The sequence below is a fragment of the Ooceraea biroi genome, chromosome 1, assembly GCF_003672135.1.
Source record: "Ooceraea biroi isolate clonal line C1 chromosome 1, Obir_v5.4, whole genome shotgun sequence".
Lineage (NCBI taxonomy): Eukaryota > Metazoa > Arthropoda > Insecta > Hymenoptera > Formicidae > Ooceraea > Ooceraea biroi.
The window spans coordinates 337,710-351,681 of NC_039506.1; the positions used below are offsets into that span (position 1 = coordinate 337,710).

General features: G+C 33.5%; 1 protein-coding gene across 1 annotated transcript; it reads right to left on the minus strand.

Annotated features, from left to right (window-relative positions):
- On the minus strand, positions 1–13,382 carry LOC105287298 (receptor-type tyrosine-protein phosphatase S). The gene is given in 39 exon segments (XM_026974539.1): positions 1–563; positions 739–874; positions 1,079–1,112; positions 1,115–1,229; positions 1,305–1,433; positions 1,643–1,686; positions 1,689–1,715; positions 1,718–1,855; positions 2,075–2,181; positions 2,271–2,467; positions 2,535–2,732; positions 2,808–2,948; positions 3,139–3,270; positions 3,464–3,540; positions 3,627–3,714; positions 3,934–4,195; positions 5,002–5,110; positions 5,113–5,143; positions 5,146–5,265; positions 5,457–6,007; positions 6,348–6,423; positions 6,572–6,816; positions 6,889–6,906; positions 6,961–6,971; positions 7,047–7,188; positions 7,908–8,100; positions 8,429–8,547; positions 8,658–8,856; positions 8,956–9,020; positions 9,163–9,358; positions 9,500–9,624; positions 9,752–9,919; positions 10,012–10,167; positions 10,297–10,437; positions 10,582–10,923; positions 11,067–11,298; positions 11,562–11,833; positions 11,942–12,100; positions 12,210–13,382. Coding segments are annotated over 39 exon segments (5,775 nt in total). The 5' UTR covers positions 12,415–13,382; the 3' UTR covers positions 1–488.
- Between the last annotated feature and the right edge of the window lie 590 nt (positions 13,383–13,972).

Genomic DNA, 13,972 nt, shown 5'->3' on the forward strand with positions numbered 1-13,972 from the left:
TACGAAATTTTAGATTGCGGAATAACACATTTTTACAAAATTCAATACAAAATGAGTCTATTTCTCTTATTACTAAACGTGCATATCAATTATTATAAATATGGCTGTTGTCTTTGACTTTTTTTAATAAACTATGATAACATAATACAATTTATTTCTAATAATATTAACACTAAACCTATCGACAATTTATATACTTATTTCTACCGAACATTATCAATATATGTAGGACAAAAGTGAATGAGACTGTTGTCAGGTTTTGAAGACGAGAGTGAAGCAAATGACCAGCACATTGAAATTTCTGTTGAATTCATAAATTCCTGTTCAGTAGAAAAATTTTTAATGTAATTTAAAATTTTTAAAGTTTAAAACCGGTCATTTGACTGGCGTGATAGGTTCAGTGTTAACATTAATATTGAATATCATTAGAGAGCATATAGTATACAAAATTATTTCATATTATTTCATATAGGCAAATTATTGTTATCTCACGAAAAATTTGCATAAGTTTGAAAGAGCTCCAAATATGCCATTGCAGCATCATATAGATATTCTAAATGTTCCTATAAAATAAAGAATTTTTGGTAATTATGCAGAAAAGGTTACACTTCGCGGATTTTTTTATTTTGACGTATGTTATAAAGAGTGAAATTCTAAATAATTTTTACTTAACAACTATTTTTTAACAAAAGATTTTCATTGACTTTTTCTTTCTTTGCTAAGAAATAAATACGTTACCAAAGATTCTACAAAATATGGTCTTGATCGTCTAACAGCACGCACTGCCGAACAAACATCGAATTCCTTCTCGACCGCCATTCGTTCTAACAGAAAACTCAACGCTAAATAAAGACCGCATCCAGTCACTCCGTCACTGAAAGAATATTCATTTTTCAACGAAGATTCCGCAAAGTATCTCTTGAGAAAATAAATTTAATAATTGTTTGAAACTCAGCATCTAGCATTAAATACTTAATTTTCTTCCAAACAGAAAAAGAAATAATAAAGGAGAAAGATTTCTAAGCAAACTTTTATGAAATTACTTTTGGTATTTTTCATAATAAGTTTTAATATGTACTGGCAAAGTGTGACAGTAGGTCCATCGCCTCTCGAATTCTTTCTGCAGCTTGCCAAAACATCACCATCGTCATGACGATGGCGGGTTGATTCCTTCCGGGTTCCCATTCTGTTAGACAAAGTATAGTCACGGATCGTTCCCTCGATAGTTTCTATGACAAAATACAATATCATCACATTGAATAAGTAGGGACAAACACAGAAACAAGTATCAACCAACTGTATACCTCGGAGTTGTCAACAAGTAACAATTTTTGTGACATATAATACTTAAATTTCATTGTTTCCTTCGCTATAATCTTTAAATATGGTGTTGGTTTAAACTCGCCGCTCGCAGGAGCGATTGCACAGCAAGTCTGAAAATTTGATAGCAGATAATTGGGTTGATAATTGGACGGAGAGCCTGCCCGGATTTTTTTGCAATATTTAAAACTTTGTATTAAAAATTGATACACTTTAAATTTTGTTGGAAGAATCCGCCCGGAATTCTCGGTCAATCTATTAGTCTACCTATTAGTCAATCTATTTTTGTAAATTAGTAGTACAAATGTAGAAATGTTCGTACAGGATCCTGAGGATCGGGGAATTGCAGCATGAGAATGAGTTCACTTTGAATTCGGCAACCATACGCCAAAATCACTAATAGTTGATGGCATGGGCAGTTGGGTGGCTAAATATTGTTTCTGAAGTTTTACTCCGTCTACGTAAACAGCAGATAGATAATCGCTGTCCTCGTCTGATGCTGGATATCTCGTCAAATATATTCTGCTAATCTTATCTGCACAATAAAATATAATACATATTGTTCTCGCACGCGCACATCTCCTTGTCATGATAAAACTTTAGTGTCCACTACACTTAATATTAATCTATTTTTAATTTGTCGCGCGATTGGCACAAATTATATCTTTCTGCGCTATATGGGCCTAAATATTTGTTTAAATTTTCCAGGCTCGCACAAAGTAAAAGTCTTTCCATAATTAAGGTGCGAACAAACCTGAAATCAATTCCGGAAATCTGTTCTTTTTACGATTACACTCCGACAATGGCGGTGCCAACGGGATCGGTTGCAGAGCTTCGTCTTGCCATGCAGTATTTTGTAATCTGCAGATTATCGAAACAGTTCAATTAAGAGGCTCCGGAAGCGTACATTTGCGCAGATTCAATAGCGAAAAAGAATCATGTAGATGTACCTTTGTTGTTGCTCTGGTAATTGTTTTTTCAACTCTTGGATTTGCTTTGGCAACATCTTATTGCACGGTAACGTGGTCGGCATGGAAAGTAAACATTCCATCAACACCAAATGTGCTAATAAGTACTGTTGCTTACTGTGAATTATATTAGCTCTCTCGCTTCTAATGGATACCGTTTTGGCAAAAATGTCGACCACCTAAAATCATTATTTTAAGAATTGATACTAGACAACTATAACCAAATTAAGCAAATAGTATTATTACTCCTTCAGCCGCTGCTTGACGAAGACAAATGTCGCACAGAATGATGACTCCAGTTCTGCCGACGCCTGTGCTACAATGGACTACCACAGAGCCATTACCAGGCGGAGTTGCCAATAATTTTTTCAGATACGTTACTATGGAGTGTGTGTACAATGGTACACCACGATCCGGCCAGGCCGTATAATGCAGATGTTCCACCTGTGATTGGCACAATTTAGCAAATACGGATAACCGCTATCGTCTTTGATATTGGATTAGAAAAATTAGAAATACCTTCCGCGTTTCTCTTCCGTAAGTAATTTGGAAAGTTCTGAAGCAATAATCGGCTGAGACATGTTGCTTCGCATTCAGCACAATAATATTACCGTATTTCTTCTTATTGCCGATATCTGGCCAATATTGCTCGCACTTAGTCTACAAAATTATAAATACTGATAATTATTTATTTCACAAGGAAGAATGGATATTAATTTTCGGTTGACGTTTAATATTGTGTCAATCTTATATCCCGATATATCTCTAATTGTGTCCTATATTGATAAAGATATCAATTCCTACATTTTGAATTCTGTTTTAATAGTTTTGGCGTAAAAATCGCACTTACCTTCCATTTCAATTACATTGTCAGCATACAAATAATTAGAACATTTTCTTGCCAAATCATGCGCCAGAAATCGATAACCGTGTTGGGTTTGGGTCCTTAAGTGGCTATGTAATGTTTCTTCTTCCTATAGCCCTTTTGTACAATAATATTTTAATAATAATTTAATATTTAAGACTATAATGCGCTTATATACACAATATATATATATATTCGTATATATATATGTGAAGAGAATTTTGAACGTACTTATTAACAGTACGTGGATGAACAATTTTGCAGTTTTACATTTCAAAATTGAAATATTTCTGATTGAATGGACACTTACGGTGATGTAATTGGCATTGATATAATCGGAATGAGGATCGCTCGGAAGTTGCTTCAGCACAACGCGCGTATCGTCATCTACAGATATCAGCGTTATATGATTCATTACTGCGCGAACAAGTATTATAAGTTGTAAAGTGAAAGTACAATCAATGTTTACTTACTTGGAACAAGATTCTCGCATCGATTTTTTATTATATTCTGTGGAAGCTTACCATGAACACATGATTGAGTGTGTCGTTTTGGTAACTTCTTTAAAAAAATTATAAATTGTTGTTATCATATTTATGTTATCGTATTATGTTGATGTGATTAAAAATTGCAATTAACGTAACACGTCGCACCGAAAGTACATTCTGCATTTTGCTATGCGAATCTTTGTTTTTGTTCATAATGAGAAATCGCCGTCATTTATTCCACAATCTATTAATTCGATAATTCAGCGATGAGAAGCGATAATTAAGTTCTTACCTCGCATTGCTGATTCAGCAATCCTGTTTCTATTGCCTGTTTAACAAAATTGTCGAAATCTTTTACTTTCACTATCCATGTTATTTCCTTTATCTCTTCATAATGATGATATGAAGTTACTCGCGATTGCCTGTCGGAAAGAGTTGAGAGACTCTGTTTCGAATTTGATATTACAAAATGTCTTTCGTGCTCATAATCCTCGATGTTACTAGATAAGGGTATCTCGTTATGCAGTATCAATTTAATCGCTGTCTGTCTTTTTCTGTCAGAAGCAGTTAATGGATTATAGCACGTGACACGTAATAATTTGTGACTTTAGTTAAGTAAAAGTAGTGGGCTTTTTATTATTTGACGAACATAAACAAGAACGTGGGTAACAAATGTAGGGAAAACGGGTGGGATACTCGACAAACTCATTATATACTTCGAATATAATGTAGTATATATTTTAATACGGATACAAAACTCTTACGACTCGCAACACGATGTGCTCGGTATCGTGGTCTCGCAGGATCTCTCCTTTTTTCGTTCTCGTGCTCCTTATAAATCCTCGGAAAACGTTTGCGTGAAACGCCGCATGCTTTAACCTCGAGCCGACATCATAACATGCCGAGCCGGATTGACAATAGTCGAGCCGACGTGATAACAATCCGAGTCGGTCGCTCGTAAATCTTACATCTATTAATTGCCGATTCTTTTAATGCGGCCGCTTTCAAACAACATAAAATAATAATACGCCGCTTATGTTCATACCGCAACCCTACACAAATAATTGTTTTCATTTTTTAGTAATTAAAATAAAGGAATGATAGCTTCGGCAGAAATAACCAGCCATACTGCACACGATAAAGATTGATATTACAGGTACTAGCCACACTTCGTAACGCGTTGGCGAGATTTTATTAGCAAGTATTTTCAGCGCGATGGAAATCGGCTGGAAACGCGAACTTGCATTATGCTCAGTTATGATAATTATTATATCGTATGATTCCTTTATCCAACATTATCCTAATACACTCATAAATAATAATTTTCTTTTTCCATAAAGTAGAATAAAAGAGATATTACCTGCGATACAAATAAAGTAACACGGCTGCCACGATAAGAATTAATATTACAGGTATGAGCCATGCTTCATGATGTGGTTGTGATGAAATCTCACCGTTGAGAACTGTTATTTGAGCATGATCGGATCAATAAGTGAATTTTCATTATCTCAGTTACGATAACCGTTATGTCGTACGATTCCTTAAGTTGCAATTGGCAATTCTTGGCTCTGCCATACATTTTATTGTTGCCGATCGTAAATGATTTGTTAAGATCTTGTTGACTCTATTACAAATAGAAGCAAATGTTTAAGATAGTTGATACGCAAAATATATACAAAGCGGTACAATTACATATGACATATTAACGATCTAACAACATATTTATCTCATTGTTTCTTAATTATTATCATGAGTTTATTTTTTCTTTGGATGTTTTAAGAATTGGAATGTACTTTATTAAAATTGTAGACATACCGAAATTTCAGCGGCTTCCCAAGCGACATGGGACACGTCTATGTCTGCTATAGCTTGCAGATCTTCAGGTACTCTCAAATATCCTTTGCAACCATTGGGTCCCAATGGTCCTTTTACTATGACGTGTATTGTGCTGTCCTTTGTATAGTTTACAATACGCGGAATATTTAATGAAATCATTGAATCGTGCATTACATATTTTAGAGGACCGCTGAACTTTAAGCTGGAAGGTGTTTTGAATTCCTTGTATTGTACTGTGCTAGACATCCCCAAAACTGTTACAGCTTTAATGAAGATGTGGTATTGCGTTGAAGGGTGCAGGTATAATCGTTTCGTATATTCGCGCATATAATTTGTCACCGTAACATTAATGGACGAATTGTAAGGTCGCCAATTTCTTTCCAGAAACTTTACCAGATTTGTGGAAAGCGGTATTATCATGATATAGAAATGATCGAGACGGCTACCCGTTTTCCAAGGATGCTTCCAGTATAAATCTACAATGCCTTTATTATATGGTAGTACAGTGAAATTAGCAGGTTCTTCTGGAACTATAAAATAATTTGACCGTAATCGATATTCAGGCAGAATAGTAATTGATTTAATTTAATACCAGTTAATGATTTCTTTAAAAAATTGGGGAAACAGAATTGTTACGTTTTATGTAAACTAAATAACAAAATAGAAATGCTTTCTTCACCATTCTTCAACGGTATAATGAGACGTAACCAAAATATATTTGATGTAGCATGGAGATCACTAAACAGCGTACAAAAGTTACGACGTAGTACTAAATATTTTTTAAGCAATGCATAATTGGAAAAAAAGGAGAGAAAACCATAATGCAGCTAATATTTACAAGAAGTTCAAGAATAGAATTATAAGACATACTTTGATTATTAAGCTTTTCCTTAGATACTGTAAACGGAGGACCTGGATCACGAACATCCTGATTATGTGCGACAACCTGTAATATTGTATATCATGTTATGCAAACTGCATATATTTGTTTCATAATCTCTCTTTATCTATTATTAGAAGATATGTATAATATATATTTACTACAACGACAACAACAATTATAATAAGAAGTCTTAAGTATGTCACTTTCTTACTGCAATTGTAGGATTCTTGATTTTAAATTTAGCAGATCCGCAAATGTAATCATTCCATAATTTGCAGCTATTAGTCAATGGAACTTCTGTAGAAGAGCATTCATGTATGGTACATAATAGGATGCTATAACTACGTAATGTTCCGTTGAGAGGTGGAATTGGCTCCTGCCATCTCAAATATACGACTTTTTGATCTTCACGAGTATCAGTCTCATAGACATCCAGATTGGTTACCTGGGGCGGAACTGTCATTTACATTATATTAATCCTAGTTATAAAATAGTCAAGCAGTATAAATAACATAACACTAAAATTACTTCCAGGTGGATTGTAAACTCAATTTCTTGATAAGCGGAAGAGTTCTCTTCAGCATTAGCCTTTCTTATTACATACACTCTTGCTACATATTGCTCCCCACCAATAAATTAATTGTTCGGCGTTTTAAAGAAAGAGAATTATATCGTGTTTGTTTTACTATGGGGAAGTTTTCGTCGTTAATAGTGCGTATTTTATTCTAGCATATAATGATCCCGTAATAGTGGTGCAGTCGTCAGGCGATCCCCATGTTAATTTCCAATCCTGTACATTTATCTGGCTGAATACTTCTGTTGCTATATCTGTTTAAAATTGTTGGCAGCTCTTATTTAGTGTCATAAACTTGTATATACGCATAAATATTTGTGTTTAAAAATTTCTTATATACTGTTAAAACCATTATAAATATATATAAAACAAATAACATATAATGTATAATGTTATCGATATATCGACGCATGGTTAGCCTACATTTTGATAAGTGTAATAATAAAAGTATCTAATACTTTGATCAACAAGTACGGCACAATATATACAAAAAATAAATATAACACTAGATAGCATGTCGATCTTGATCTATTAATTAATCATTATTAATATCTTGTTTTAAACCAATTATCAATGCTACTTTTGGTCAATGTCCTATAGAGCAATACAAGGATCAACAGAATGTATATATATATAATGTAATATATAAAGTAATATATAATATGTAATATATAATGTAATATGTAATATGTAGTATATAATATGTAATATATAATGTAATATATAAATTAATTATATGGATCAGATCGTTTATTTAATTTCCACGTTTTATGATAGCCAAATATATATATATATATATATTAATCGCGTACTCTGGCCACTGTCTGATGGACGGACGAATTTTTCGTACGCTGCATGCCAACAATTTTGTTAGATTCAATGCAGAAATTTTTTACGTTATGATACGTTATGACGTTATGATTTTTTACGTTTTATGATAGCTATGATAACCAATGAGAATGTGCATATATACCAGATTCTTTGGTTTTAAACGATATCGATACGGGGTCGCTGCCATGTCGTGTGTTGTGAGCTACAATCAGTGCTTTATACAATGCAAACGGATGCAAATTTTGGATTAAGATTGTTGTATTGCTTGTCCAATATGTAGTTTTGATATTATTTAGATTAACTACAGAATCTTTGCAGCCATAATATTGCATAACCTAGAATTGATAGAAATCATCAGCATAATAAGGCTGAAATAAGTTTAATATTATTGATATTAATTAAGTTTAATTAAGTTTAATTAATTGACATGAAGTATAATTAATTGATATTATTTTAAGTTTAAATAATTGACATTAAAATAAAATATTATATCAATTTTGGTTTATATGCTTCACTTCCTTCCCTATATTTTGTATTTTATATATCTTAATAGGCTTAATCTTAATAAAATGTCGAACTTTTTATATTAAATGGAATATAAAATAACTGATAATTAATAACAGATAATTAATGATTAATCGATTTTCAATTTATGTATATTACCTGTAATGTTACTTCATACTGCTTTATCATTCCATTTGGTTCCTTTGGAGGTGTCCATGCCAAAGTAACGTTCCTATCAAATGCGTTTAGGCTTCTAGCATTTAACACAATCGATGGGGCTGTCGATTTACGAAAATTGTATATGAAGGACATTGATAGGAGAAACAAGCCTATACACAAACGAATTGTTCGCTATATGTATCCTTTCACGAGATATAACTAACTTTACCTTCCTCGAGTGTACGAATGTCGTCGGAAAATATTTTTTTATCTTCGTGAACTATGGTTACCGTAAAGGAAGTATAAGATGGCAATTTCTGCGACACTGTATACGGAAAGTGATTAACTGTTGTATTTAACAATGGTGTGCTTTTGCCTGTAACTTGTACTATTATTCGATACCAATTCGCCGGACATGGAAACGGTTGCTGGAACAGAATAAAAATTAGCAAAACTTACGTTTCTAAAAAAATATTTTATAATTTAATATATTTGCATGAGCAATCTAGACAAAGAGATCTACATACCTTTGGGTCGAGTTTCCAATCAATTGACAAGCTATGTTCTTCAGAGTCCAACATAAGGTCGGTTGCTAAACAGGTATTGAAAAAATATCATTGTAGAAAATTATTCCATAGTGCAAAACTTCGAGAGAACTAATAATAATATTAGAAATGCACTTTTCTTAAAAGTATATCTTAAAACATTTCGCACATTACATGATCTAAACTTACGATTGCAAACAGTCTCCGCCGTTCGCCAATTACTCTGTATGTTGTTACTACACATGTTACCATACTGATTACAAACACGAAATATACATGCAATGTTATAAATGACACCGGATTCTAAATTCGTAAAACGTTCCGTCAACTCTGTCATATTCTGAAATACTCGCTTCCAACCAGTGTAATTAGTATTACCTGTACTCTGAAAAGAAGTGTCACATAAGTACTATTTCTTGTACTTTTCACATGTGGATATCAGTTTTTAGACATGATCGTAACATTTTATTCATTTATCAGTAATTTAAAAAACAAATAATTTAATAAGTTTTTGTATTAAACTTACTGACGAAATGGTAAAAGCATACTCTAGTAATGCTTTGTATTCATCCTTCCATTCTACAGGAACGTTGACCTGTATATTTGTATTACTTACAGTATCAATTGTGGGTGCGACGGGCTTGGATATATCTTTAAGCAAATCAATACATTAAATATTGCTTCTTTATATGTTTCATTAGAACATGATACATATGTATTTGTATAGGAAAGTATAACGAGAAAAAAAAGCTGTTAGACATTATGATAACTACTTTACCCATTTTACATAAAGGTGGTATATAAAGTATATTTTGATCATAAGTGCATCCAGCAGTACACGCTCCAGTTACTTTATTACATGTATCAAGTGATGAAGTCATTCGATATTTGTTGCACGAACCGCACATCTGATTGCAGCCATAACCGTATCTGTTTTTTTCGCATGCTAAGGAAATAAGTTATGAGCAATATTTATTATGCATAAATAATGTTAAAATCAACAAGATAGAATTAATTCTATAAGTTATTTTTAATTACTTACATAAAGCACAATTTTCTCCTCTGAAACCTGGAGGACAGGTACATCCTTTTCATAACAAATTACATGTTCTTTGCAAGTGTGGTTATATACATCACTTTTGCAATAAAGCAAACAATTGGGTCCAATTCGGCCTTCAGGACATACTACGTCATCTGAAAAAATGTAAGACATTTTGTAATTTTAAATAACTTTCCTAAAAAGTCGTATTCTAATCTTTACGAATGCATTTTATCTAATTGCAGCAAAATGGAGCGTTGTAAATAAAAACTGTTAGTAATTACCCAATTCCACATTTGATGTGGCATCTGGTACAGTGTTCACAACAGAGGGATTATCGTAAAATAATTTTTGACACATCACGTTCGGCCAATCGTACCAAGTAGATAATCTAGTAGACAGCAGAACACTTTTCCTGAACGACACTAAACAAATAATTAAATAAAATATATATATGTATAAACGGTTTCTTCACCATAAGAAATTCTTAAAATTATTTTATGGATATGTAGAACATGACTTGATTTTAACAGATTTAGGGGAACTTAAAGTGTTAATACAGTTCGTACCATTCCTTCTGGGACATTGACGAACATTGGCTACTGCCCACAATGGATCAGAACTGCGCGAATTAAGTTTAGATGTTAATTTCATTGTCGCCCTATCATAATTTGTTGTTGAATGTTTTATTGTAATAAATTGCCATGTAGGTAAGCCGTGACTTGCAGCTTTCGAAGAACCTTTTACAAGAAAACTTTTCAGCTCTATATTGCCTGTTCTGTCATATAATACTATGTCCATTTCACATTCCACACAGAGGCCAAGTAATATTTGTATACATATCGTATTATTAAACGAAAAGGTGGGACTCGTTAAAGTTGTATCTGCGACGGTTGTATGCAGAAAGGAATCTGAAAAATGTACATACACGAATGCAATTCTGTTTTCGTTATTCGATTATTATTCCATTCGAAATATCTGATTAATAGTAACGATTAATAATGATCTCGATTGGTTCGGATCTCGAATGGTTCAGAAGTATTCTGTTACTTACATTTGTGAAATCGGTAAATCATCATGTTGGCGCTTCTTATAAACATGTGATAATAATAAAAAATGCCTGAGTTTGTCACTGGTTTACCTTCCACTTTTTCTTTCGGCTGTTTCATATCCTCGTATCTTATAAAAACATTATCACTGCTAGGATCGTAAAGTGATATGCTTCGATTCGTGTTGTTCCACATAACGAGAAAAGTTCTCCATTCAGTTAATGATAGTGGATTGTGCTGGATTAATCGTGAATTATCTTTAATATTTACGATATTAAGATGTCTCCGCGTTTGTATGTACGCATTCTTGTGAATTTAAATTTCTTATGATGCAATTCTCAAGACAATGTGACGAATAATGATGAACGTATGATGTCAGTTTAACATTTCTTCCAAAATATGATTTTAAATGTCTTTGATCTTTTATGCATAAATAGACAATGGCTTTAGAAACGCTTAAAGGGAAAATGTAATGTATTATGTTATGTATTATGTCTCACAGAGAAGGGAGCTTTATCTGTCCTGCACTCCTCGTCCTGAGCCTCCATTCTAGGTTTGGGCACTCCTATTGGGCACCTGCGTACAACGGATCGCTTATTGCCCCAACCGCCTATTATGATCCAATAACAAAAATCTCTCGTATAATCGTCACCATTGCAAAATATTATTTGCAAATCGCTAGACAATCCACGAACCGAAAAGGAAAACGCTGTTGTATTTTCTAATAGTACATGATCATATTCCATGTTAAAGTTTTCATATTCCTGAAAATCTAAAAATTTCCGACGCCCTTAGAGTAAGATCTCAAAAATTTGTTTGTTCGACACCATAGAGTATCCGTGTAAATTATCGGAACTTCTTTAATCTACGGAGTTTTTACCTTCCCATCGTCGATCAAATACCGGACCCAATGGTGTTTTAAAGGAATTTATAAAATTCCAGTTTTCTCTAATCCAGAATTGCAAACAATCATCGTTTTCGTCCATTTTGCAATCTATACTGTCTTTATCTGATTGCCTTTCATCTACATCGTGAAACCCTGAAATAATCGCAACATTTGCGCTAGTGATGTATTAAATCTAAATGTTTTACAAATGGGCGTATTAGCATGGAAGACTGAAAATATTTCTTTCTTTTTGGCAACTTACGCATTGGGTTCGATTCCCTAATTGATGTTTCTGATATCTCATCGTTCCACACAAGAGCTGCGCCGTCATCCTCGGAGACACAAGTCAATTTTCTCTCTGTCTGAGATTGCGCTACACGTATTACGGTCAATCTTCCAAAAATATGTAGCACCTCGTTTGTGAATAGAAGGAACATTAACACTTTTACCATCATTATTCTCACCATTATCACACACAAACGTGTATGTCTCACTCGTAAAATTAACAGGTAACTAGAAACAAAGTAGAAACTAATGCGAATTAATACGTGGCGAAACAGATATTACATTTAAGTCGCATATCTCCTTGTCACTTTGTAGCTTCCAGATCAGTGTTTGCAACAAGCGGCTTTAATCGCGGTGTCGCGAGTTTAATCTAATGTAAATGGTTTACTTGCGATTAAATCGCGCATTATTTAAAGAAATAGCTTGTACTTTTATCGTATCTATTTGAAGTTTGGTTATCTGTGTTTTGTGTGTCAGGAGAATAATGTGTCCGGGTGTAACAAAAGAAGAAAATGTTAATTTTGCGTTGAGAGTCCGTCCGAAATTTATTGTAAATCTCAATTCCGAATACACCCGTTGAACGCGCCCGCTCTCGCTGAGATATACCGGTCGAATGAATTTCTGCTTGTTTGCTCGCCAGTCTCGACTTCTGTGTCCTCCTGGAAATCTCTCGAAGACTTCAAAATCTTCCCGAGAGAAAACCTTTCGCTCTCCTATCCATTCCGCGGGCTACGCTTAACTGTCTCTAAACTTTGACTCGCGGTTTTAAATATGACGTGCATGTGCATCGGCGCAATCCGTATAGCAAAATACAACTTTTACTTGATTTTAATAAATTACGACGGTTGTCTGTAACGGCTTCCTCTATTATTGTTTTCTCGTTTTCCGTCTCGCGTGTTGTCTACCTTCTTCAGTTGTTGTCTCTGTACCCGTATGTACGCGTATGTATATGTGCGTGTATATGTGTATCATGATACGTTGAGTCGCGTCTTTCTAATTTCTGGGTCTGCGGCGATGCAATCGCCACAGAAGTAAAAGAAATTAAGAGTTGAAATAAATTTGAAAGGAAACGTTTGTGTTGCGTTTTATATTCTTCGGACTACTAAAAATCTCATCGGTCCACACAAGAGATAATTTCGAATAACAGAAAGGAACTAAACTTCCGTTTAGGAAACCTGCGGTAACAGCATATCCGCATATGCATAATAGCATATCCGCTATTCACAGATTCGCAGGAACCTTATCAGTCTTATCAGAACGCAATGGTTATATATGTGACATCAGACATGTTATATGAGATAAAAGTACTTAAATATACTAAATGTATATGTTTTAAATTATGAAATTTACAAAATTTGTGACTGAAAACAAATAAAAGTGCATTCTGATAGCTTATAAGATCGCTTCACTTACAAGGGAGCATCGCAAACTCGGAAATTCTTATTTTGGGTGAAACTTTGTACATATATAGAAAGCGTTTATAGATGAATTTAGAAATTTTCAATTGAGGCCCAATGATTCTAATGGGTGCTTACAATATGTCACAATTTGTACTTTTTTAACTGAAGAAATTTATTATACATTACGAGAAAGAATTAAATAATACTAATTTATATATTAGTTAATTTCCGTACTGTATATACTATATATACTACCGTCAAAAAGTTTAAGACCAAAGTAACAAATAGAAATTAAGATAAAAATGACATGACATTTCTTCTGACTGTTTCTTTTTGATAA